The 26,245-nt window shown below is 43.0% G+C and overlaps 1 protein-coding gene across 1 annotated transcript in view; it reads left to right on the top strand.

The window, feature by feature from the left end:
- The window catches only part of Ptprr (protein tyrosine phosphatase receptor type R), a 242,383-nt gene extending 216,144 nt beyond the window's left edge, over nt 1-26,239 (top strand). The window contains exons 11-14 of the mRNA XM_050135577.1: nt 645-755; nt 2,233-2,390; nt 5,632-5,745; nt 25,475-26,239. Coding sequence (XP_049991534.1) covers nt 645-755; nt 2,233-2,390; nt 5,632-5,745; nt 25,475-25,568 — 477 coding nt within the window. The 3' untranslated portion in view covers nt 25,569-26,239. The remainder of the gene's footprint in view (nt 1-644; nt 756-2,232; nt 2,391-5,631; nt 5,746-25,474) is intronic.
- The last annotated feature ends 6 nt before the right edge of the window (nt 26,240-26,245 follow it).

The following is a 26,245-nucleotide window of genomic DNA, read 5'->3' on the forward strand; positions in this document are numbered from 1 at the left end:
ACTTTTATTCTGTGGGCGTGTGACACATATTCCTGTAGGCACATTGGTATGAGAAAGTAGGGACTGGAGCCACCATGGTGGAGAGCATTTCTTATACATGTTGGTTATTAAGAGATTCTTAAATCCTCGTTGGAGTTTGGGGAAATTTTACCTTGTGATTATGACTGGGGTGGGGTTAATAGTAAAGTAGGACAAACACTTTTTAAACACAAACTTTATTGCGTTCCATTCTATGCATCATACAGTCCATCTCTCTACATCATACAGTCATCTCAACATCATACAGTCATTGCTACATCATACAGTTCATCTCTACATCATACAGCTATCTCTACATCATACAGTTATCCGTCTCTCTACACACCATACAGTTCATCTTCTCCTAGTATCTTTACAGAATAATAAAACTGACTTTTGAATTTTTTTAGTCCTCTCTCATATATTACATCCCAACCACTGTTTTGCCTCCCTCTGCTCCCCCAGCCTCTCCCCTCCCAGATGCACCCCACTCTGCCATCCCTCAGAAATGGCCAGGCTTCCCAGGGACTTCTGACTTTTTTTTAATTCAATTAGAAAAACTGAGACCTTTGAAGGAAGTGTATTACAAAGACTTGCTGTGTTCTTTCTCCCCCCTCCCCCCGCAGAAATGTGTGCTCTACTGGCCAGAAAAGAGGGGGATTTACGGCAAGGTTGAGGTTCTGGTCATCAGTGTGAATGAATGTGACAGCTACACCATCCGGAACCTCGTCTTAAAGGTAAGGCTATGCAGCCAGTGCTGTCTTCAAAGTCAGTGATGATAAAGGTTACATTCCTTCTTTGAGATGACTTATCCTAAGTACTAACCGATTCAACTAACACAAGCAAGATAATACTGAGACCACAGACAAGCTATCATCATTCCTCCTTTGTTGTTTGATACTGTTAAGATATAGAATAACTAAATTCATGTAAGTAAGTATTAAGACAGTTTGTTTCGTAGATGTTGGCATCATCTAATTTTCATTTATGGACCCCCTCTGGATTAACCTTTGGAAATCTCTTAACTAAGGCTTGTTCAGGCCAACTGGCCAGGACTTTGATGATAATGCCATTGTGGTCAAAGTAGCATTGAGTGAGGCCTCAGAACTGTGGAAGAGAAGAGAAAAATCTACACTGCTACATGGCTGTGGGAGGCAACAAGAGCCTGCCGTGCTGATGAGAACTTCAAAAGCTTGTAGTTAACAGTCATTCTCAGGGACTTCCCTAGACCAGCTTCCATCATAGAGATACGCTCTTACTTAACCCATGGGGCAGCAGGTGCTAGCCAGCATTGCCATGGTGTTCGTTTTGCTTTTAAAGAATGATCGACCTAAAGGCCTCAGTCCATCTATCAACAGCCTGCTGCTGGGATAGAAGTACCACAGAGAGGATGGCCATGAAGGGAGAGCTGCAGAGATGTTTGTTTGTTATTCAAAGGTGTAGCAGAGGGACTTGGCGGAAACCTGTTTAAAAACTCATGCCTGATAAGAAACGGGCCTCCCACCTGCACTCTGGGTTGTGGGATGATGTGTGTGAGCCTTAGCTTTTAGTGCTCCACTGTAGGGATGCAATGGAACTCTTTTACTGCTAAGGTTCCCACTGTTGTCAAATACCAGCATCACAGATGAGGATAGAACAATTCTTACTGAATATCAAACAAGTGTTCTTATATTGGCTACTATGTTTATATAGGATCTATCAAGATTTAGAGAACAGGAAACACAAAATATCTCTTTCTTTCTGTTATATTTTCCCCTCTTAAGCAGGCCATGGTGGCACAAGCTTTTAATCCCATCACACAGAGGCAAGTGGATCTCTGTGAGTTTGAGGCCAGCCCGGCTGACAGAGCAGGTTCCAGGACAGCCAGGGCTATAGCGTGAGACCCTGTCACAAATAATAGCAACATTTTCACCTACTAAAGCATTTTAAAATATATAGTTAGTCTATAATACATATGTGATATGTATGATGGATTTGTATGCAGACCTCACTTTTTAGAGGGTGAACACTCAACCTTCCCTGTCAAGCCAGGACATGCACAGTAAAACTTTCTTGAGGTGAAAGAGTAATTTTGAAAAACTTCTAGATTTTTTTTCCTACCTAGAAGTTAGCTGGCAGTAAGACAGGAGCCAGAGAAGTTGCTTAGCATTGTGGGGTGGGTGCCTTTTAGTTTCACGAGTGAATAAGTAATTCGATGGCCTGTGCTATTTTCAGCAAGGAAGTCACACCCAACATGTGAAGCATTACTGGTACACTTCATGGCCTGATCACAAAACTCCAGACAGTGCCCAGCCCCTTCTGCAGCTCATGCTGGACGTAGAAGAAGACAGACTTGCCTCTGAGGGTCGAGGGCCTGTGGTTGTCCACTGCAGGTAAGGCATGAACCCATCCTCCGGCCAGAACAGCTATTTCCTCTCTAATCGCAGAACGTGGAGAAGGAGGGCTTAGCTTCCTGGGTGTAACTCTGTAGTAAATCGAGTATTTATTAAAAGTGGAAGGACATCCTAATACTGGAGCCTTTATCAAAATGATGCTTACAGAAATTAATTAGACTTTTTGGGGCATTTTTAGCATGCAACAAAGTGCTAACGTTTCAAGTATTAAACAGACGTCTGAGTAAGCAAGAGGCCTTCCTCCGTCATCCGACCTGGAGCTCCTTTGGTTCATTTCTGTCCCGTTAGTCACTTCCACACCGAGAACTGCAGATACCTTTAGTTATTGATGGAGCATTGCTGTTTTAAGATACCATATGGATTGTGTATATTGATAGCGCTTATTATTATGGCAGATTTGGTGGAATCATTAATGATATTCAATGCTATCTCATGATAACCAGATGGAAAATGATTTATGAGGTGGGAAATGGGCAAGTGGTCATTTGTTTTAAGGAAAACAAGTGCACACACAGGGCACAGGGGCCAGGCAGATGGCAGCAACAGTGTTCCGTGGGGTTCTCTTCCTCCCGTCTAGTTTGATGTTTACCCCCTAAAACTGACATTTCCCCCTTATTTCACGTGAGCAAAGCAAGTAATTTATATTCATTATGTAATGCCATGTATTCTATATTTTTTAAATAATTGATGTTGATTTATTTAACCTTCTAAATATCCTAAGAAAAAATTTAATAAGACACATGATTTTAGATTTATTTTACTCTCCTTCTGTTTTGAAGCTTTGTAGATTAACTAAATGTTCTTATGTATGTGTATCTATTTACCAAAGTGGCATTACTCTGTTTCTAACATTAGATTTTATCCTAAACCCTTGGAGTCAAAGGGGAAAAACTAGTTGGGTACAGTTTACGGCTGAAGGCCCCACCCAAAATCATTAAACACTAAGGATATCTAAGCTGAAAGAGGCCCCTCTGCTATAAAATTAAGGCCCCCTTCTGATGATTACTTCTAAGAAGAGGCCTCCTTTGTTCCCTTCACGCTGCATCCAGGGCTGACAGTTATCTTTGCGCCTCCTTTCAACTCGGCTCAGGATCTAATCAGTTACCAGATTGGCTTTCTCTTCAAAGCATCTCCCACAATCACACTTCCTGTCCACCCATCCTAGTCCGGGCCCTTATGACCTCATCCTTGTAGTTTAGAGCTCGTTGGCTAATTGCACACACAGACCCTTCTCCCTCGGGCCAGTCTGGCCTAGCCCGTGTGCTTCTCTGAGATGATGTTCCTGCAAATGTCTGCATGGCGTGCAGTCCTTGTTCAAAGCTGATGGATGGGTTCACAACACCCGAAGCAAGAGTGCTTAGCCTTGACTCTGCAGCTAACACTAGAGATGAGTGAATTCCTTGACATTATTTATTATTTGAACAAGTTCGAATGCATGCATGAGCTTCTTTCTGGAAAGTTCCCATCGAATTCTTTTAAACGTTCTTAAGAGGATGTGGCTCACTTTGCGGCCTCTTGTGAAGGATCTTAGTTTCCACGCCTGCTATGTTTCCTGCTTGTCTACCCATCGAAGCTAATCTACTGCCTGTCACAAGTCACATCTTTTATTTTGCATCAAATTCTTCCTTCATATTATTGTTGCACCTGGGATATATGTTCTCGCTCGTGATAGAGTACCTGCCATTCCTAGGATATGGCAGAAATCCTATTTCGTCAAAGAAACAAAGTCTTTATGGATATCTCAATTAAAGGGGGTCCATTCCTTATCAATTTTGTTTTAGTCACATTCAGCTGAAAAAATCATATTAAATATGAGAAATATTATGATTCATGAAAATAAAGATAGTAGGACATATGATAGAAAAAAGACAAAAAAAAATGCAGACTGAGCTAGGCAGTGATGGTGCATGCCTTTAAGCCCAGCACTTTGGAGGCAGAGGCAGGCAGATCTCTGTGAGCTCGAGACCAGCCTGGTCTGCAGAGTAAGTTCCAAGACAAGCTCCAAAGTTCCAAACAGAAACCTTGTCTCTAAAAACTTAAAAAAATGCAAATTGAAATGTTTGTTAGGTTAAGATTTTTCCAAGTCACATGTTCCAGGATGAGTAAGTTAGATGTTGTATTGTCACCAATGGGAGCCAGCAACAGCGAGTAAAGCATGATCGTGTCCTTAGCTTGTGACAGCGAGCCTAGCAGCTGTGCCATGAACCAATCCAAGAAAAGACTCGAGGACTGGGAAGCATGAGGACACGGGCTGATGATGAAATGGTGACACACTGAGCGTGCGCATGTGCTACAGACAGGAAAGCACGAATCCCAAAGGCTCAGCTGAGCTAGGAAATAGAAGGCATGACGACAGATGAGATGGGGCGGTGAGAGAGGTGCAGATGTGGAAGATGGAGCCAGGATTCCTGGGCTAGAAAACCTTGTAGCTGGTGGGTAATGCCATTGTGGGAGAGATAAAGAGATGCGTATATTTAACTGTATTGAACTTGTAACAAACAGTAACATCAAGAGTTCCACCTAGGAGAGGTTTAGGGACTTGAGATACAGAGTTGAGAGAAATTTACATAAAAATGGTGATCAAAAGACATGGGGGCTAAAGTTGATCCCATAGACTTGCTATGTAAGGCAGGTAAATACATAAACTCCCTAAAACACGTTGTATTTCTATTGAGTTACCATCTCAATGTAAGTGACTTGGGAATATGTGCTTCCAATCTTATTCATTCTCCTAAGTAGAAGTGAATCTTTGTTTATTCACTAGACTCCAGCATCTAACTGCATCTCCTGATTAGTACTCCTCCCAGAACCCCCTCTGTCCCTGTAGCAATACAATCTTTCTTGTCCTCCAGGCCTGGTTCTCTTTGACATTTTGTTTTCCACGGTTCACATTTAGACATTGTAGTGTGTCTAAATATTTCCCTTTTTTCCCAACTGCCTATTCCTTGCCTTAATTATTCTTTCTAGAACAGTTGCAATGTCTGCACATCCTCCCAACCCCTCACCTCCCTCTACCACACTCATTCTACTGCTTGAAGTAAACCAAAGAGTCTGTTTTAAGCACAGCACAGGCTAGATGTGTGATTGTCCACCCATGGTAGCTTTATCATTGTTATTATTAGTTCTCATAGTTTCAAAGTTAAAAAGTGTGCTTTAAAAAGCATGCAGCTTCGCTTTGTTGCTTTTCCTTATCTTCTCGTTCCTTTTCTTTCCCATTCAGTGCAGGGATCGGGAGGACGGGATGTTTCATCGCCACATCCATTGGCTGTCAGCAGCTGAAAGAAGAAGGAGTCGTGGACGCACTAAGTATTGTCTGCCAGCTTCGCGTAGACAGGTATGTAAACGGGATGGCGTGATAGAGACCTCAGGACTGTCCCCCACAGCCTCATCTAGTCCACCCCACTTCACAGACATGACAGCTCTAAGGTCCTGGGTCTCCATGCTAAAGAACATACCTTGTAGGTAGAGCATTTTGAAAGCATTTTGCCTTCACAGACATGAAGACCAGAGTTCGGATCCCCAGGAACCACAGAAAACATCAGTGAGCATGACAACCAACTCCTACTCCCAGAGAGCAGGAAGTGGAGGAAGGAGATCCCCAGAACAAGTTGGCTAGCTAGACTGGTCAGAAAATGAGATTCAGGTTCAATGAGAGAATGCCTTACTATGCAAGAGAAAGAGTGACTGAGGAAGACACCTAACATTAACTGTGTACTGCCACATGCACACACGTGTGCATAAATGTGCATCTAGTGTGCCCACATATACATGAACATAGACTACAGACACACACACACACACTAACACAACCCCACACAAACACACAGAGACCAAAAAATGAGAAGAATATGCATTACATTAAAATGATATTTAAGCAAGACAGTCTAGGTTATAGAGAGCTTACCACGAGAAGAGTGGGGGAGAGACTGAAGGAAAGGGGAGAGGGGAGTGGGAGAGGGGGGCAGAGGAAGGAGAAGGGAAGAAACTGAAGGTTAAGGCACATGGGATAACAAATTGGAGGCCTACCTGGGCTACATAACAAGAACTTACCACACACCAACAAAAAAGACACTGAAGAAACTGGTTATAACACCAACTGTCAGAAGCCCAAATACCAAAGCTCATGGTTAAATCTTCCTCATATTCGGTTATGTTCATAATGTCTTAAATCTAAACTCCTTCATGTATAATCTGCATTTCTCTTTTCACTTAATTGAACCACTTGGTTTAGTATTTTGAATCTTTAAATGAACGTTTTGCTATTTCCAAGAGTCCTTTTTAAAATCAGCTTTCAAACTGTGATGAAATACACAGAGCATCTAGGCATTCTTGAGTGGAGATTGTGTGTTGAGTGCACAAACACTCACCATTAGACAAACAATAATCAGAATTGCCTTCACTTTACAGAATTGCCCATCCAGCCATCCCTCTTCCAGCCCAGCACTTGGAAAACATTGTTCTGTTTTTATACATTTGATTATTCTTGGTCCTTCTCATCCTTCTCTCTCTCCTCTTTCTTCAGAACATCCTCTTTATTCTTATTTTCAGTGTTTTTGATTTCATGTAGCACAGACTAGCCTCATTATCTGTGTACAAGAAACTACCACACTTGAATCTATGTAGCATTCATTATCAAAAGCATGCTGGAACTGTCTTTTTTGTGCCTGGCTTCATTTCATGTAGCATAGTAGCTTCAAGGTTTATCCGTGTTCTGACATGTGTCAGAATGCCCTGAAAAATATTCCATTATCTGTCTATAAGACACTATGTTCATCTATTTATGTGTTGATCAATGTATGTATTGGTTTTGTATTTTGTCTGTTATGAATAATGATGTCACAATGAATATTTACATGTTTATTTTAGACTCCATTTTCAATTCTTTGCGATATTACTGGATTTAATTCCCAAGTAGTCAAAAAATTCTTGTTTTCTACAAGAATTCCTACCACTTTATTTTCCTTTTTTTTTTTTTTAATGCAGTAGCTGTCCCAATGTTTCTAAGTGGGAAAGTTATCCTTATGATAATCGATGCTAAGTTTGAAAACAAAACAGAGAAGAAACTTCTTGCCACCAGCTGAGCTTGAGAATGGAGTGGAGAATGGAGAGCTGGGTCAGCGATAGGGAACAAGAGTCGATGCCTCTTAAGAGTGGCTTCCAGGGAGGGTGAGAGGCACACCTCCAGGGGACAAGGCAAAGCTCTACAGGGAACACTCTACAGGGAAGAAGGTGGAAATATAGGGTTCTCTCCTTTCATACAAACAAATCATGATAAGTAATCAGAAATCCAGGGTGGGTCTAGATATTCAACATGCAAATACAGTCTTGCAGCAACAAAGGAAGCTTCTTGCCCTTTGAGAGGGAAAGAAGAAGCCAAGATGTAAACTAGATTATATGAGCCAGAAGTGTGCACTATGGAAAGATCCAGTGAAGAAGTCATGGGAGCTGAGTTCCTTGGACTTGGGCCCTATTACCCAGGGATTCCAAAAAGTACAACTGCCTTTTTACAGTTATTTAAAGTTTGTACACTGGCCAGGCACTGAGATGTGCCACTATCTCGGTGGAGACCTCCAAGTGCCGCGCACCGCACCCCCGTGTCTGCGCTCTGTGCGCTGGCACCCAGTTACTGAGCTTCGGGCAAGGGAGCTGGAGGTTAAAATACACAAAGACTCACAGACAGAGAGACAGCGACACGGGTCATCCTTGAATTCCCCAAGAATGCCCCCTTTATTGTGTTCAGGGGCAGATTATATAGAGATAGCCACACCCCAGCCAAACCCACCAGAAACCACTCTCCTGCAATCAGGAACTCCTGAAAGGCTCGTGCTCAGAGCAGCTGTAAGCACTCAGATCAGGGGATTACAAGAAATTCAGGATCTGGGGTCTCACTGCTCCCAACAATAAATAAAACAATTTAGAAATAGGGACATTATTTAAATATGTTTATAATAAAATAAGAAATTATTGCACTGAAGTTCAAATTGTTATAAAAAAAATCTCCAAGGACTATGGCTGCTCTGGCGTACTTTAGTTTTGAATTAAAAGGGTGGAAGAACCTTAATTCATTAACTAAAACATAATTCTAGCACTTTGAAGGCTGAGGCAAGAAGAGTGTGCTAGCTGAGAATGTACTAGCCTGAACTGAATTAGTAATACAAACTGCATTTCAAGACCCTATCTAAAATTTAAAACACACACACACACACAGAGAGAGAGAGAGAGAGAGAGAGAGAGAGAGAGAGAGAGAGAGAGAGAGAATTTTCCAATAAATATTTTTGAATGCCTACTGAGTTCTAAGATTTCAAGAAAGGAAACAGGGGTATTCTGGTAATGCAATAAGGGTGTGTGTGTGTGCACATGCACGCACATGTGTGTATGTGTGCGTGTGTGTGTGTGATATATGGCACTTGGAAAATGGGAGGCACATAGAAGCCTCTTGTAAATGTCACGTGGTTATTAGTATCTGAATTACTCTACGTATCTGTCCTTCCTTTTATGTCTTGGTTTAGTAGAGACTAACCATCATCGCAGTTCAGACTCTGGACTCTAACCCCTGTATCTCCATCATCTCTTTCCCTGATTCCCGTTGTGTGGCCTTAGTCAGCTTCCTTGACTTTCCCAGTTCTTCACTTTCTCATCTGAAAAACGAAATTAATAACAGTATATACTTCCCATCGTGACAGCAAAAACTATAAATGGGAAGTTCCCACCCATAATCAGCATGTGATCAAATTTAACTACAGAGACTGTCAGTATAGGTAGTCTATGCATTAAATATGCACCTACAAGTGATACAGTCATGGATACACACACAGGTGTGCAAGCTGCATTTCAGTGGGATAGAACCCGTAATGTGGTTAAACCCTCAGCCTACGTTTCTTAGCCCAACTTTACCCTCTCTATCTGATCTGCATATTCCAAATGCTACATCCTTTCAAAGTATTTTCATTTTGGACATACTAAAATCAATCGCAATATTCCCACTCTTCAATCCTAATTGCCATCTTAGACTTGAAAGATCCTTTGGCCTGCACCCGGTTACAATATATAGTCTCAGTGGGTTAAGGTGCTTGGGACCAAACTCAAGGATCTGAGTTCAATCCCCAGGATCCACACGGAAGAATGCGAGGACTGGCTTCTACAAGTTGTCCTCAGCTCTCTCCACATGTGCCTTAGTGAGCTCCCTAAAACACACACACACACTAAATAAATGTGATTTGAAACCATTAGATCTGACTGTTTCTCCAGATTTGGAGGCCTTTTTTCACCCCTTGGGTCCTAATGTGGAGGAGCCCAACAAGCCCAGGATTCCGGCTGTGTTGCTCGCCCCAGCATGGGACCCCAAGTCCCTGAGGCTCTCTGACCCACAGCTCCAAGTCGGATGCTGTTCTCCCTCTCCAGTCCCAGAATTCCATGGACACCAGCCGAAGGGCATGGAGGGCAGCTCTGAGCCAAGGTGGTAACCAGCAGCACCTGCCCTGATGCGATTTCAGACTGTATACTGAGTAAGGCGCTTGGCCAGCACGTGGTTTGCTCCCGTGGCTGTTGATCTCACCCCCCATCTTCCGCCTCCCCCACTCACTTTTGTAGCCTGACCTCTGCCTTGGTCTCCACTTCCCAATCCATTCCCCCACTGAATTGTTCTCTACTTTTGAAAGGAATCACAACACTTTTTTTTAAAAAAAAAATCAAATATCAAAATGCCTCCTCCTCTATCTACTCCTTCCTTCCTACAGCAAATGGCCAGAAATTTTGGCCTTGGCCTTCTATCAGTACCAAGGTCTTCCCACGGGGCTGGACTTCTTTTAATTCTTGATAAATGCTTTAAAACATATCCAAATTCCCTGTTGGTTTGGTTTGCCCTTGGACTTGAGTTGCTGCCAATGCGTGTGTCAAATATATTTAACTGATTTCCTAAGACCTTGGTAAGTAAGTTCATTCTTGGAGCTGCTTATTTGGAAAGAGACACTCTCCATAATGAGGTTCTTTGAGAGGTTTTTCCCCAGCCTGCCTCCCTGTGTTTCTTCCTTTAGTTGCCTGGCTCCCTAGGAGTGATGAAAAGCAAAACAGAAATCCTTCCTCCTATTTTCCCCTCATCTTCCTTCTGTTTCTTCCCCGTCTTTCAGCTCTTGCTCTACCGGGTCAGTGTTCTCCGGATAGAGTTTACCATTAAAATTCCACTTGCGGGCTAACTGCTGCTAACAGCCATGCCTTTGACTCTGGCCAGTAAAAGGAAAGCAAACCAGGTCTGTTGGCCCAACAGTTAAGAGGCTGAGGCAGGAGGATTTTGAGTTTGAGGTTAGCCTTGATTTTTCAGTGAGACCATGAAAGTGGAGGATCGAAAGAGAAAGAGAAAAAAGGAAGGAAGGAGAAAGGGGAAAAAAGGGGAAGGGACAGGGGGACAGAGGAAGAGAGGTAGAAAGAACAAAGAAGGATAAAGAAAGGGAGGGAGGGAGGAAGGGAGGGAGGGAGGGAGNGGAGGGAGGGAGGGAGGGAGGGAGGGAAATACAGTTTTAGAAAACCCAGTTGTCACACACACCCCCTCTCCCTGCTCTCTTGCACTGTGTCTTTCTTTAATGCCTCTTCAGCCTCCACCCTTCCTCCATGATCTCCCTGGCCAACCTAGCCTGCTACTCAGGACCTCCCAGACATTCCAGAATGTGGGAGTCAGCAGACAGAAATGTGTTTCCTTAGGAAAACTCACCATGGTCTGCTAAGCACACAATTCCTCTAACTCACAAGCAAACTCAAAAGTGTGACACAGGGAGCGCGCTCCTTAGGCTCTTCTTTTCTTTTTCCCAAGATAAAACAGTGCCGTCAGGCCAGGCATAGTGGCACCTGCCTCTAATCCCAGCACTAGGAAGGTAGAGTCAGGGGGACTGGTGTCTGGTGTTCAAAGGCACCCTCACCTGTGTACTGAGTTTGAGGGAAAACTGTCCTGAAAAAGAAAACAAAACAAAAACAACACAAACCACAAACATGAAAAACAAATAAAAGACAGACAGACAGACAGACAGACAGACAGTAACGTGTTCAAAAATCATATGGCTTAGGAAGTGGCAAAATAGATTCAAGAGGAATTCAGGACTAATGATTTCTAACTCAAACGGTTTGAATAGCTAGATGGAAGTCAACAGGATTTGGCGATGCTTGCTGTAAAACTGCCTGACTGAGTCGCACCACGTGGGTGGTGTGTTGCTAATTAAAAGCATACAGTAGCAATAGTGCACTATGGGGCTTAAGCCGTTCTAGTGTGAATGACAGCTGTCTCCTAGTCACCTGGGGTGAGGTGAGCGCCATCTTAGAAGCACAGGAAAGCTTCCGGCCACCAGGCGATCTCTCTGTGAAGGATATCTCTGCTGTGTAGGGTTGATGTCTAAAATACTGCTTTAAGCCGGACGTGGTGGCACACACCTTCAAATCCCACCCCTTGCCATTGAAAATAGAAAGTTTGATGTCAATCTCAGCCACACGCTGAATTTAGATGCCAGCCCGAGCTACAACAAGACCCTGTCTATCATAAATAAAATACAATATAAAACTACTATTAGCAAGTCAGGCTTGGCCTAACAGAAGCATGAGCACAGGCTTGCAAGGGAAAAGTTAAGATTTTATATCCCCCTTCCACTATTAATGCTAGAGGCGGTGTCCTTTCCCAGGCTAGGAATACATAGAGAAATTGCGTTTTGACTAAGAGACACAGAGAAGGGGAATCAAGATGCCAAGCACACCTTGGAATGGCCTTGCAGACCAGGGACTGGTCATGTTCTATGCAGTGGAAAGACCTGGGGACATTGTCAGGAAGCAGAAAAACTCTAGCTTGAGATGCCTGTGATGGCAAAAATCAGGTCCTATGGATCCATAGTTGTACAAGGGAGAGAAAGGTCAGGAGAAAATGGGGATCTCCTGGTAGAAAAACTCCAGGTGCTTCTAGGTGGTAAGAGCAGAGCACTAGCCCAAATAGAAGCTCTCTCTCACCACAGAGGTTGGTTCTGCGCCAACCCACACATTGAAATCACTTGAAATGAGCATTACCATGGGGTGATTACAAGATGGGTGTTTGTAACAGGCTGTGGACCAGGCTCTAGAGATGTCTGCTCAGAGTGGTTTTCCATCCATTCATTCATTCATTCAACAAATGTCACTGAACATGTCATAGGAGTGCCCTAGTGTATTTCATTACCGTGTGTCCCTCTATGGATGATTATAACGTATGGATGATTATTTATTGACCACCTGCTAAGTGTCAGATCCTTTTAGTTACTATTCAGGCAAAAAAGGAAGAAAGGGAGGGAGGGAGGAAAAGAAGGAGAGACAGAGGAAGAGGGGAATGAAGGTAAAGAAAGGAAGGAAGGGAGAGACAGAGAGAAAGAAAGGGGGAGGGAGGGAGGGAGGGAGGGAGGGAGGGAGGAAGGAAGGAAGGAAGGAAGGAAGGAAGGAAGGAAGGAAGGAAGGAAGGAAGGAAGGAAACAAGTCTCAAGAAGCTTTAAAGGTCTGAAAAGTTCCCGAAGTTCCCCAGCAGATGCTGATTTCAAATTGTTGCCATATTCTTCCCTACTCATTGAACCACACAAAAATCTCCTCAAAAAACACCAGAGTGGGAAAGAAAGAAGTACAAGAAATACACATTGTTCTTCTAAAGTCTGGTGGTGGAAAAGGACTTGAAATGGAACGTTAATTTCAACATGATAGGGACCATGACAAGGGGAAGGCGGTCCGTGGATTATTAAATACTGTTCATAGTAAGAGATAAGACTCTACACCCACAGTCCTGGCTTGAACTCTCTCACCCTCTGTGTGTGTGTGTGTGTGTGTGTGTGTGTGTATGCATGTGTGTGTGCGCGTGTGCATGTTACTGAAGGCTGAATCCAATGCTTCCCATTTGCTAGGTAAGGATTCCACCACTGAACTATATCCCCTATTCATTTTTTGGTTTCTTATTGTTGAGAAAGAGTTTAATTTAGTTGCCCAAACTGACTTTAAACTCGCTATAGCCCAGTCAGGCCTTGAAACTCCTGATTAGCTGGGATTCCAGGCATGCACCACCAGGCCCAGCTTAAACTTTGTAATCATTTTAGCAATGGCTTCTGCCCACAAGTCTGCCAGGCTGTACACAGGGCATCTTCTAGTCTACCCCTCACTCTGGGCTCACAGCTGTAATCCCAACACTTGAGGAACCACGACAAAAGGATCGCAGTGAGCTGGGGGCCATTCTGAACTACACAGAGACTTTGAGGCCATCACAGGCTATAGAGTGAAAACTGTCTTTGAATAGAAGACAAGTAATCTACCCATCTCCACAGCTGTTTCCTCAGAGAAGCCAAAGATGGCTAAGAGCCGAGAAAAAAAAAAAAAAAACAAGACACTGACTTGGATGTGGGGACTTAGCTCACAATCGATAAGTCAAGAGTTTGAGTGCTGGTCAGAATCAAAACTCCCATTTGGAAAATATATATATATATATATATATATATGATAATACATTCTGGTTGTTATGAAACCAGACAAGAGAAGGTCATTTGTACACAAATCTACATGCTAGCAGCAAACTTAAGTGGTCCGGTTTCCGGCCGAGCATGTAGGCTGAATGGATGTTTCCAGTTCAAAATTGTTACACAGCCTTCCAGTGGGCTCCTCGTTTTTCTGGCAAAGCACTATCGTCTGTGGCTTTCGGGAAGTTTCCACAAATAGATGCATGTTCTCCTGGCAGATTCCTAAGTCTGTGGTTCTGCTTTATTAATACTTTTGAACATATTTGCAGCTAAAATGGGGTATCTTTTTTCTCTAAGTAGTTCAAATTCAGTGCAAAGCACCCACGCGTGTTTTATTTAGAAGAGTATTAATGGTTCATCCCCTCTTCCCCATGATTTTCATTTTTGATCAAAAGATAAAAAGGTGCTGTAGCAACTGGGACTGACCGAGGACTGTCTGGTGGGAGAGTGTACAGGCAACCAGGCCCTGTGTATAGTCAGGCATCTCAGCCCATACGCCAAGATGTTTGAAGCAGATCTTACCTCTTCCCCAGCTTTCTGTGACCACTAGTCCACTCTCAGCCTCTCTGCCTATTAGCATAAAGAAAGATGGAGCCTAACCCCTTTTGTGCAAAGACCCTATGTGGGGAGTAAACAATTTCATAGTCTTCTGCCTTGCGGTTTGAATCTCGTGTTTGTAAATTAGCTTTAATTCCATGGCTCACAATAACACCTCCATGCATTTCTTTGAAAGTCAGTGACAAATATATTGTGTTCAGTTGGTGTCCCGATACTGTTGGGAACCCACATGAACTTGAGGACCCCTCTGATAGGATGCCTTTTCAACCCCAAGGTGCAGTGATTGAGGAATGAGCCCTTGTGTTCTCAGATCCCTCTGTTGCTTCGTTGGGATCTCTGAGCCTTGGTTACATGAAGAACAATGCCATGGAAATAATAGCCATAACATGTGCTTGCTACCTACTAGGAAAAGGATGCTGTAAAAATATCTGGCCTCAGAAATAGTAACTACAGGATTCATTCTTAAAGGGGAATCCGAGACAAAAAAGGATGTCACATTTCCCAGCTCAACTCAAATATTAAATATTCCTGTATGTGTGTGTGTTAGTACTGGGGACCGAATGTAGAGTTTCATAAATTATATCCCATCTCTCCTTTTGCTTTTTGTTTTGAAGCACAGCCTTACTAAGTTGACCAGAGTGGCTTTGAACTCACTGTGACTGCGACAGGTCCGCAGCTTGAGATTCTCCTTCATCAACCACTCAAGTAACTGGCAATATAGGTTTATGCTAATAGACATGCTTGATTTCTTTTTAATACTCTCTAAACTGAATTTCTAATTTTGCTCAAAATTTTAAATGCTTAGATATGGGATTTTTGTTGTTTGTTTGTTTAGCAAAGGCTGTTGTTTTCTGTAGTGGGAGACTCCGCTAGGTTAAACACAAAGTCGTAAATTCATGTACTAACATTTTCACAATGATGATGAACTTCTTGATATATAAACCAGGGGAAAATGCTGCCTATTTCTGATTATTTTAGTTTAGATTACTTGTTACAAACGCCAGATCTGATAAGTACAAGGGATTCTGTGCTGGCTGGTGTGGAAAGAGATGTTTTGAGTAGCTCACATTTTCCTGTTGAGATGGTTACCATACACGCATAGATTAGCAAATTAAAAATAAAATTAGATGAAAGAGAGGACCCATAACATTAGTTTCAAAGAGAACACAGTGTAATCATTTTGTTTTACTTAGAAAGCCCTTTTATATTTTGTTTAATCTTCTAACCTCCAATACTAATAATTGAGAATTCAGTTGCTATGGAGATATATCAACCAGTAGCCCTTCACCCTATCACTGCCTCTGTAATAGGCTCACGAAAGTGCCAAAGCGTGCGGTGGGAGGTAGTGACATAAGGTCATTTATGCACTGAATATAATATATGCTCCTATCACTTTTTTAAAATAAGTAATAATGATGAAGGCTGAGAAGATGGCTCCATGGGTAAAGTGTTTGCCATAAAAGTGGGACCTGAGTTTGAGTCTCCAAAACATATTAAGACCACAGTAGAAAGCCGGGCGGTAGTGATGCACGCCTTTAATCCCAGCACTCGGGAGGCAAAGGCAGGCGGATCTCTAGGAGTTCGAGGCCAGCCTGGTCTACAAGAGCTAGTTCTGAAACAGGCACCAAAGCTACAGAGAAACCCTGTCTCGAAAAACCAAAAAAAAAAAAAAAAAAACAAAAAACAACAAAAAAAAACCCACAGTAGAAGGCATCTGTCATCTGAGTTCTCCTACAGTGAGATGGAGGATGCAGATGGGAGAACTAGAAGAGGCTACTGGGCCAGTTAGACTTGCATATACAAAGGCAAACAATAAAGGTGTCCTGACTCAAATGAGATGGGAAGGCTAAAACACATATGCACACACGCATCATAAATACGCAATGATAATCCTAACTGATAATAATGATTCATATTAATAATATGGCCTAGGAATATGGAGGACATGCCTCATAGACATTACAGGAGAGTGAGTCAAAGGCAGCCTGTGAATGTTCAAAGACACCCAGCAGCGAGGAGAGGAATACATGCTAGTGTAGACTGATTGCAGACATTTGCCCCCATTTTATTTCCCGCCAAGCCCGCTGGAACCTCTGGATGCTGGCAGAATTTGAAAACAGAATCTGAGAAGTGAAATTTACATTGGAATCTCTGGCTTGAAGGCTTTCAGCACATTTCTTGACACCCACCCCCTTCACAGAACAGGAAGCAATCTGTCTAATTCTAGTTTCTTTGAGAGTTAGCAGAGTCTGTAGCTGTCTCGTATGCTCTTACATTGGGGGGCCTTCAAAGTGGAACGATATCCAACAACTTCACTTGTAGCCTTCCCAGATGCTTCCAGTGGGCGTCACGTTATTGTTTAAATATTTTCATGGCCCACTTCAGTTTGGTAGATAGCTTTTTTTTCTTAACATACCCATCTGAGAGAAGGAACATACATACATGGCATCAATTCTATTCTAATGTATGTCCTTAAATATTCTTTATCTTCAAAGTATAGCTAAAATAATTTCAGATATGAAGTTTCTGTTCCTTATTGTAATTTTATCAAGCATAGCCTAACATTGCATTTTTGTATTCCAAACTAATCACAATGCTTGCTACACCTAGTGAGTTCCAAAGACCTCATTGGAAGATGAGGAATTCTGAATTTTGGGCTTACTTATTCTCAGGACATCTAGAGATTAAGTCCTGGAAACTGATATGTGTTTTCCCAATATTTCTTGTTTTTGAGATCCTAATAAGAGGCCCTCTTTGTAAAATAGGTTTCACAATGGGACCTTCTAAGAACTGCCAGGACAATGTTATCTTCATTCCTGCTAGGACTTCATTGGATGTATTTACAATAGTCCACTTATTCAGTGTGGGTGCTGGGGGAAGGTGGTTAGCTGTCAAGGAAAAACTAATCTTGAAAACAATGCTAAAGCTAGTTTCGGGGATGCAGCTTAACTATTAGAGAACTTGCCCAGCATGCCCAAAGATGTGGGTTCAACCTCCAGCACTCCATAAACCAGAAATGTTAATATATGCTTAGAATCCCGGCCCTTGGGGGGTGGGTAGAGTCAGATCAGAAGTTCAAGCTGCACCGAGTTCAAATCCAAACTGGTATATGTGAGACACACACACACACACACACACACACACACACACAAATTAGAGCTATAGTCAAATTATCACTTGATCTACACTGACTTTTATGTCCGACAAATATTTTAGGCCTAGAGCCTTCTACTTCAGAGAAAGTGTCAGTGTTCACAATATCTGATCCAGGGGAACTGGGCTCAGTTGGTAACATACCTTTTGTTTTGTTTGATTTGATTTTGTTGCTATTTTATAAACATGAGGACCTGAGTTCAATCCTCAGAACCTATGTTTAGAAAATGCTGCATGTGCTCCCGTGGGCTTGTAATCCGGGTACTGGAGAGGCAGAGACCTGCGGCTTTCTGAGGGTCACTGGCCAACAGCCTACTTTGAAAGTACAGACCACTGAGAGGCCCTGTTTAAAAAAAGAAAAACAAAGTGGCTAGTGTCTAAGGAATTACATTTGAAGTTGTTCTCTATCTTCCATATGCACACACACACACACACACACACACACTACAAAATATCTGTTCAGTATCAGCCATGGTTATTCTTTAGTTCTCCTCTGCTTTCTGTTTTTGTTTTGCTTTGCTTTTGAGAAAAGGTCTCTCTATTATATAGCTCTGTCTTTCCTGGAATTCCTTATGTAGACCAGGCTGGTCTTGAACTCATGGAGGTCAGCCTGCCTTCGTCTCTGGAGTCCTAAGATTAAAAACTGGAGCCACCACACCTGGCTTTGTTTTCTTTTCTTTAAACAGGGTCTCACGTGACCCAGTCCTAATCCTCTGGCCTCCGAGACCTTTAAGTGTACTGAGATCACAGACTTGCACTACCACACCCATCTAAATTCTCCTTTCTTGATAGGACATCTGCTAAAGATCTGGGGAAACTTTTGGTGGAGGGTCTGTCTGGCACACCTCGCAGCTGGGCCTTGCACCGGGACAACAGGCTCGGCCTGGCTTGACTCACGCCAAAGCCGTTGGAGCTTTACCCATGAGGCGCATTAATGTCTACACCTTTTGTTCTAAATTTACTGTACCAAACCTTACCAAAAGAATTCCAGATTTGAAAATAATAAAAAGCAAAGGATCGAGAGTTCCATTGTTAGCCCAGAAGTGAGTCACCCCTGCAGAATTCCTTCTGTCTACTGATTAGACCGGATACTGGCTGGGTGATGCAGCAGGAAAGGCTATAGCTGTGTGTGTGTGTGTGTGTGTGTGTGTGTGTGTGTGTGTGTGTGTGTGTGTGTGTGTGAAAACAGTCACAAAAGGTCACAACTTTAACATGGTAAAAGCCGAAACTCTCTCCCTGGACATCTGGGAGGCTCTAAGAGTTTTTGTCTTGTTTTGGTTGTTTTCCAAAATACCATTTCGCTTACAAAGCGTGGGCAGGGGAGTCCTACATTTTCCCCTCTTTTAACTCGAGTCGGCCCCCAGCTGGCACAGTTACGTGCTTCCCTGCACGGGAAGGAGCTGACGCTGGTTTCTGGGCTTGGCAGTACTAATGAGATGAGCTATCTGGCTGGCATGTCTAGAAAGGGTAGCGTCTCTGCAGCCTTTGTGATCTGGTTAACTGTCTTCCTATTCTACGGCCACAAGGAAAGGAGAGCCGACAGCACCTTTACAGTAAAGGGGGCAGCTTTGTTCCCAGAGCATAGGGTAGGAGAGAAACAGGATAAACTAGTAATCTAGACTACAAACCCAGACCTTCCAAGAGGGAGTCACCAGAACCTCACCATGGCTTGGGAGAGAACCATGACAGTGCCAAGCAACGAGGTATAGAGATCAACCCAGGTAAAGTGTTGCCGGAACACTGATTCAAAGAAGAAAGTTATGCAACATTTATTTAGTACTTATGCATCCGCAGCCTCTGTGCTAAGCATTTGTGAATTAGTATCTATTAAACCCTGTGAAACCTGAAGCTTTAGTAGGTGACAGATTCACTTGCCAGGCCAGGGTCTTGCAAGCTCTTCTGTGGGGATGAACAGTGGAAAATTTCTTACAGACAAAACCTCCCACAGAGCACCAATATGAAGAGACACTAAAAACAGGGCTACCCTAGTGACAGCTGGAGGTGCCAGGGACTCTTGATCAGCTCACCTCCTCCTTCCCCGATGCCACTGGGGACCAGGGACTTTCTGTGACTGTCCTGCAGCTGGACAGTCATGTGCTCTGACGTGTTTAATGCTCACAGTGAGGTGACAGCTATCAATCACATGATTTTATAGATGGGAAAAGCCAGGTTGTGGGGGAGGAGATAAGTGACCTGTATAAAAACCTCAGAGCTCTCTGGAATAGTGATGTTCTCCTGTGTAATCCCAGCATTCGGGAGGCTGTGGCCGGAGGACTGCAGGAGTTTGAGCCAAACCTGGGGTGATTTAGCGAGATGCTGACTTAAGATGATAAAAATAAAATTTAATTAATTAAATCACAAAGCCAGTAGGTTTAAAAGTGAGGACCCCTGATGTCTGCCAGGCTCCTAGCCCCCTGCTTCCCATTGTACTAACTGCCTCTTATATAGCTGCCTCGTTGTATAGAAACACATTTGGGTCATCTCCATCAAGACTTGCCCAACTTGGACCAATTCATCCTTGGCCAGGCTTGCTCTTAGTCCTGCAAGGCAGACAGAGAATTCACCCCAGAGCTTTGTCACTAGCCCAGTTTGAGCAGAGGACACTATGTCTATAGTATCCACAGCAGCTTAGCTTGACCGGAAGCGTTTGAAATGGATTGTCCCATCTGCTCCTCACAAGTACAACTGCTATGTGGCCTCCTCACTGGTTTTGTATATGAAAAAAAAAAAAAAAAAACACAACTGATCACTGCAGAGATGACGTAAGAGGGTCAATCATCCAGTTGGTAATGGAGGCCGAATTTATCTTGACAACAGTGTGTGCTGCATTGGCTTTTGCTTTATTCTGACCTCTTAGCATACTTAGATTCCTGTTGGCAATGAAATTGACACCTTGGCATTCCAAACCTTTTCAAACTCACAACCACTGTTAAGCTAAGGCTCCCTTGCCGTTTTCATTTTACTTTCCCGCCCCCCCCCCCACCATTTTGTCTTTTGAGACAGTCAAAAGCCAGGTGTCATGGGTGACCTTGAACTACTGATCCTCCCCTTCCCCACACATACCAAATGCTAAGATCATAGACCTGTAGACCTAGATAATTTTATCCTTTTTTGGTTAATACCTACTTAATAGTAGACATAAATTGTAACTTAATAGACAGTGATTTGTAAAACCCAAATTTGCACCTAAAGAAAATTCTTCAGTTCTATGATATCTAAGCAACAGTGCTAATTTCTACCCTTCTTGTAATTAGCCAGACGAAGATTCTCTGACACTTTGGGACCCTGTGCACCCTAATCTCCTAAGACTTGGGACCATTGTGGAACTCTTTTAAAATCTTGTGCTATGTTTGAACTCTGACCTGCTGGAGGTGAGGGATCTTGTTAACATCTGCTCTTTGAACCGCGGTTGGATGATGCCTTCCGAATTCCCTTTGATGACGGCTGTCTTCAAAGCAATAAATCAGAGGATCCCTGACTCTTGCTTTCTAGAACCAGTTCACACGAGGAACTGCTTGTTTCTTTAGTGTAGATTTAGATTTCTGAAAATCATAGATCCCACCTTATGGAATCAATTATTAGCTAGGATCAATTATTACTAAACTGGGGGGGGCACATCACTATGAAATCTCTTGTAGATCCCGTAATCTACATAGTTGTATTCATTTTTTCCAGAAAAAAATTTTTTTTGGTTTTTTAAAACAGTTCACAAAAAAATATGTTGTATGTTGTAAGAGTTTCCTGGGTCTGTTTATGTTTTGTTTCCCGTTACCAGCTTACAAAAGAAAAAATGGTTTTTCCTAGAACAGAATACAACCTGAAGGTTGTATTAATTAATTAATCAATCCTAGCTTTTAAGTTCATATAAAGATCAATAGAATATTTTATTTACAAATATATTCTATGAAATGTTTATTAAACATTTCCCAAGATGATTGTGACAAGTTCTCAAATTTTAACCGTTATCTAATGAATGCAACCTGACAAACTTTTGCTTTGTTTTAGCCCATGGTTTATCTATTTTCACGTATCAAGGGCCAGATTATTTGCGTGATACATTACCTATTTGCCTCAGGACTCCTTAAGCGCCTCTTTGATGTGAGAGCTGCTATGTGTTTTTCACTGGAGCAAATATGAAAAGCACAACGTACTTGACCTTAAAAAACTTAACTGGAAACAATGTTAAGATGAGATTAAAAAGTGCATATCATATCAAATTACTCATCGTAAAGACGCCATCTTCTTTTGGTCCCGTCATTTCTGTTAGCTCCTGTCGTTTCGTTTGGTTTTAAACAAATGACTTAGATGAGATGTAAGGCATGCCTGATAAATGCCTGGAAGGTTCAAAACTGGAAGTGAGAAATGCAAGAGTCGTACACTGAATACTAGAAATAATGATGGTTCAGTACACGAGAACACTGCGCTCAGAAGAATTAACAAATGGAAATGAACAGAAACAAGTATAAGTTCCTGTGTTTAATTTCAAATTTTCAATAGCTTCAATACAGGATGGAAAAAAAGCCCTGTAATTTTCACACTCAAGACAGTCCTGCTGTCTTCTAATTAGCCTAACTGTTCCTAATTGTTCGTAAGAGGCTTGCTGAGTATCAAGCACCTGCAGGCCCAGTGGCCTCACCTGCTGATGTCCCCGCAATGCCTACAATGTGTAGCTAAGGGAGAAAAGGTGCTTGCTGAAGAGACAGCATTGGGTATAGATCCAGCACTGTAGGAAGGCCCTAGTTCATAAAATCGCCTGGAGAGGTGGGAGATGCCGCCTGTGGGTGGCAGGGAAACCAGGCTACACAGAAATGTTGAGTAACCGCAGGATGTTTAGTCTAGAGAAGAAAGATTACGGGACTTTGATGGTTGTTTTCATCACTTAGAGGACTATTGTGTGACTACAAGAGGAATCTTGAGACCTACTGGGGTTATTTCAGTTGGCCAATAGGGTGAGAGCATTAGAGAGAGAGAGAGAAATTCATTTTGATGTCTTCGGAAGCCTGCCTCTAAAGCTTTCTCTGTCCGTGAACATTCCAGAAGCTGGCTGACAGCCCGGCCTATAAAGAAACAAGCTCTTGCCAGTAATTCTGATGACTGATCTTTGAGGGCCCCTCTGATGCTACTTCTTTTGTTCTTATTTTCTGAAAAAAAAAAAATGGAAAATACCAACACGGGTCCCATGTCTTCCTGGAGCTCTGAGATCCACAAGACTTTTGCCAGTGTGCCCTGTGTGTTCTTATCTTCCCCACCTTCACTGGCAGCAGTACCTTGACCTCGTTAACCCAATTCGTTACACTTGATAGAACCTAATCACAGCAAATCTGTTCCAACCGTGATGGCATACTGCTGAGCGACTTCACGGTGAGACAATGGCTAAGACCCAAACCGTGACGCCACTGGTCCACCAGTCGGCCATGCGACTGCCATTGCTGAACAGAACAGCTAAGAAAGGGGAGAGCTTGCCTCAAGATGAAGTAAATAGTAACAGGAGGTTCACAGGCCGGAGCCCAAGAGAGGCAGTGCACATAGAGGTTCCTCTTGCAGCCCCCAGCTTGACGTAAGAGTGTCGATCCTCTGAGAAAATGTCAAAGGAAGGGAGGCGCCTCTCAGTGCCCTACAGCTGACGTCATGTTTGCTGTGGCTACCTCTCCCAAGCTATGCAGGCCAGACCAGCATCTCCTGAACACCTGCTATGCTTTTTTTCAAATGTTCCCAGATGTCATGCTACAACTAGGAAAAGAACGCGACGTCTTGCTCTCTCTCTCTCTCAGCTGCCGTTTCTGTTGCCACCTTCTGACCAGTCCTTGCTCGGTCAACAGAACATGCAGTTCTACTGGAAAAGACTGTGGTACTGTTCCTACAAGGAAGTGGCTGACACTGGAAACTAAAGTCACCTCTTCACTTCTTGCCCAATGGTCTTGGCACCATGTCAAGGCTGCCTGAGGAACCTCTGCCTAGATCGGGGCGGGGGGGGGGGGGGTAGTGTCGCTGCTTTAGTAGTTTGGCAGGCGTGCATACAAGGCCAGTTTCAGTTGTCATTCACCAAAGTCATGTGACAGTGCGAACAACCCATCATGTCTTCAAGCTGGGATGGCCTACGTGATCGGAAAAATTGTTCTGAGTAGTACCAAACACCACTAGAAAAAAAAAAACAAAGAACTCCTTAAGACCAAAACTAAAACTAAAATAGGATTTGCTGTGTGGCTAAAGAGTTACAGAGAGATTACAAGAGTTCAGATAATTACTCTAGTGGCAACTCTTAGTGAAATAACGAATAGGTAACTTTTGCATTAAGGTTTGACAGTTTATCAAGCTAAAGAACCATCACCCTAGAAGAAAACGTGAAAAGAGTATTATGTATATCAAAATATGATGAGAACTAGGGACTTTTCTCCCAAAGAAGCTGCCTTCTTCCAATCTATGGCATTGGGAAGGCTGAACAGCTGGTGGTAACAATGGCCCTGGCAAAGAGGAAAAGCAAGAGTCAATTCCCAGTTTCCAGTCAGCTGAAGGATCCACCCACTATTGTGTTTAGATGCCTCGCACACCCAAAGGCTGCTTGGTGTCCTCACAGCCTTAAGTAAAGCACTTCCCAGTAGGTCTTTCATTGGTAGGAAGAGCAATAGATCACAGCGAGGCTGTGCTTTGTTAACCCGCTGTCGCCATCCCTTTTAGCCCAAATGCATAATGCATTTTAACAGAAGAGGGATGGGAAGAGTCCAGCGAAACTAAAACCTCCGCTCCAGCTGCTGTGAGTTTAACACTCAGGGTGACTTTGTCGCCTAGCCACTGCCTGGCTTTAACAGAAGAGGGGACTGAGGCCAAACGCTTTTAAGGAAGTTATGTGCAGCACACAGGTAAAAATTAGCACATGAAGTGTTGGAGCTAGATGGCCTGACTCATCCCAGAGTCTGAGTATTCAACTGGAAGGTTCTGTCACTGCTTTGATAACAGTAAGGTAGGTAATAGCACTTCCAGAAGGCAGGAGGATCGAGTTCAAGGTCATCCTTTACCACAGAGTGAGTTCAATACCAGCCTCAGTCATAGGAGATCCTGCCTCAAAACACTAAAATAAATAATCAGGTGCCTAGAGTGCATGGCATTATACTGAGCCATATTTATGCATATATATTATATTATATAGAGAGAGAGAGTGCACACACGCATATGTACACATATGTAGAGGTGGGAGGAGAGAGAAAGCATGATCCATGCATTGCTAAATGATGGAGAGATGTTCTGGAGAATGTAACATCGAACAGCTTTGTTGTTGTATAAGCACTATATAGTACATGTGTACAAACCCAGACAGCATAGCCTACCACACACCTAGATGATACAATATATGTACAGCATTTCCTGCTTCTCCAAAAGCCATCAGGAACCAATGAATACCCAAGAGAAGACAGTGCAGTCGAGTACAGGAACTACATACGGGGCCGTGGCTGCCAGCCTAACGTGACATACAGTTTTCCAGCCAATTAAAATTGAAGTAGGTGTATAAGCTAAGTAACACCAAGAAGAATGGTAAATAGCAATGCTAACAGCAAGGCCATTTGTCATCATTCTGCATTATTAGGGAATGTACAGAGTAATTACAGCTGTCAGAGGGTGGGCTGGTTCATACCAGCGTCGTCATTATCACTAACCTATGAGTAGTGCACCATGATATGACACTATTGCACAGCATATGACTGCATTGACATGATGTTTAGACACGGGTAAGAAGGGTCGCAAAAAAATTGTAAGATCATCTATTCCGCATGTTTGGCATAACACTCTAGTTCTGGTGTCATGTCCAGGTTACGGTATGATAAGGTGCCGGCCATACTGAGTTATTTTACGATCTCTTCCGTGCAGGGGTGGCATGGTCCAAACCAGTGAGCAGTATGAATTTGTGCACCACGCCCTATGCCTCTACGAGAGCAGACTTCCACCAGAAACTGTCCAGTGATTCCGTGAAGATTCACCAACGTGTCACTCTCTCACGGGTGATTAATAAAGTCACCTGCTTTCGGCTCCTCGAAGGAGCCCCCCTGCAGCGGACGAGGAGGCTCTAAAACCAACCTGAGGCGTGGACTGGGGAAGACCTGGCAACATGAACGTCTGCCAACCCTTTGTGTATAGGAATGCATCTGTAAGCATCCCCTCAAATTATTTCGAAGGTCCTGTGCTGATGGCGGTATGTTAATTTCTCACACAGCCTAAGGTGGACTTTGTTTTGTCTGTGCGGCTTCTCTGCCACACGGAACCCATGTGTGTAATATTCAGTGACTGTCATTGTGACAACAGGAGGAGCCGCTGAAGACGCCGTCCTCATGTGTTTAGATGCTTTCGTGTTCGCCGAGTCTGGCTTGTGAGTGGACGGCCAGCTAGTCACCTGTCCCGGTTTAAGTGCTATTACCTATCTCAGTTACCAGAATCTTGCTGCTGACATTGCAAGTGATCAATAACAGATTTTTTTTTAAAAAAAATGGGTTTTTGTTTTTGAAGAAAAAAAATCAAATGCAGTAACTATTTTATATGGAAATGTGTCTTGATAATATTTATTAAATGTGTATTTATAGTACCTCCTATGAATCAATTACAGAGCACAATGACTGTCATTGGATACATATATACATATATATG

The sequence above is a fragment of the Alexandromys fortis genome, unplaced genomic scaffold (genome assembly GCF_014885135.2).
Source record: "Alexandromys fortis isolate MF-2015 unplaced genomic scaffold, M_Fortis_MF-2015_v1.1 scaffold_24, whole genome shotgun sequence".
NCBI classification, from domain to species: domain Eukaryota; kingdom Metazoa; phylum Chordata; class Mammalia; order Rodentia; family Cricetidae; genus Alexandromys; species Alexandromys fortis.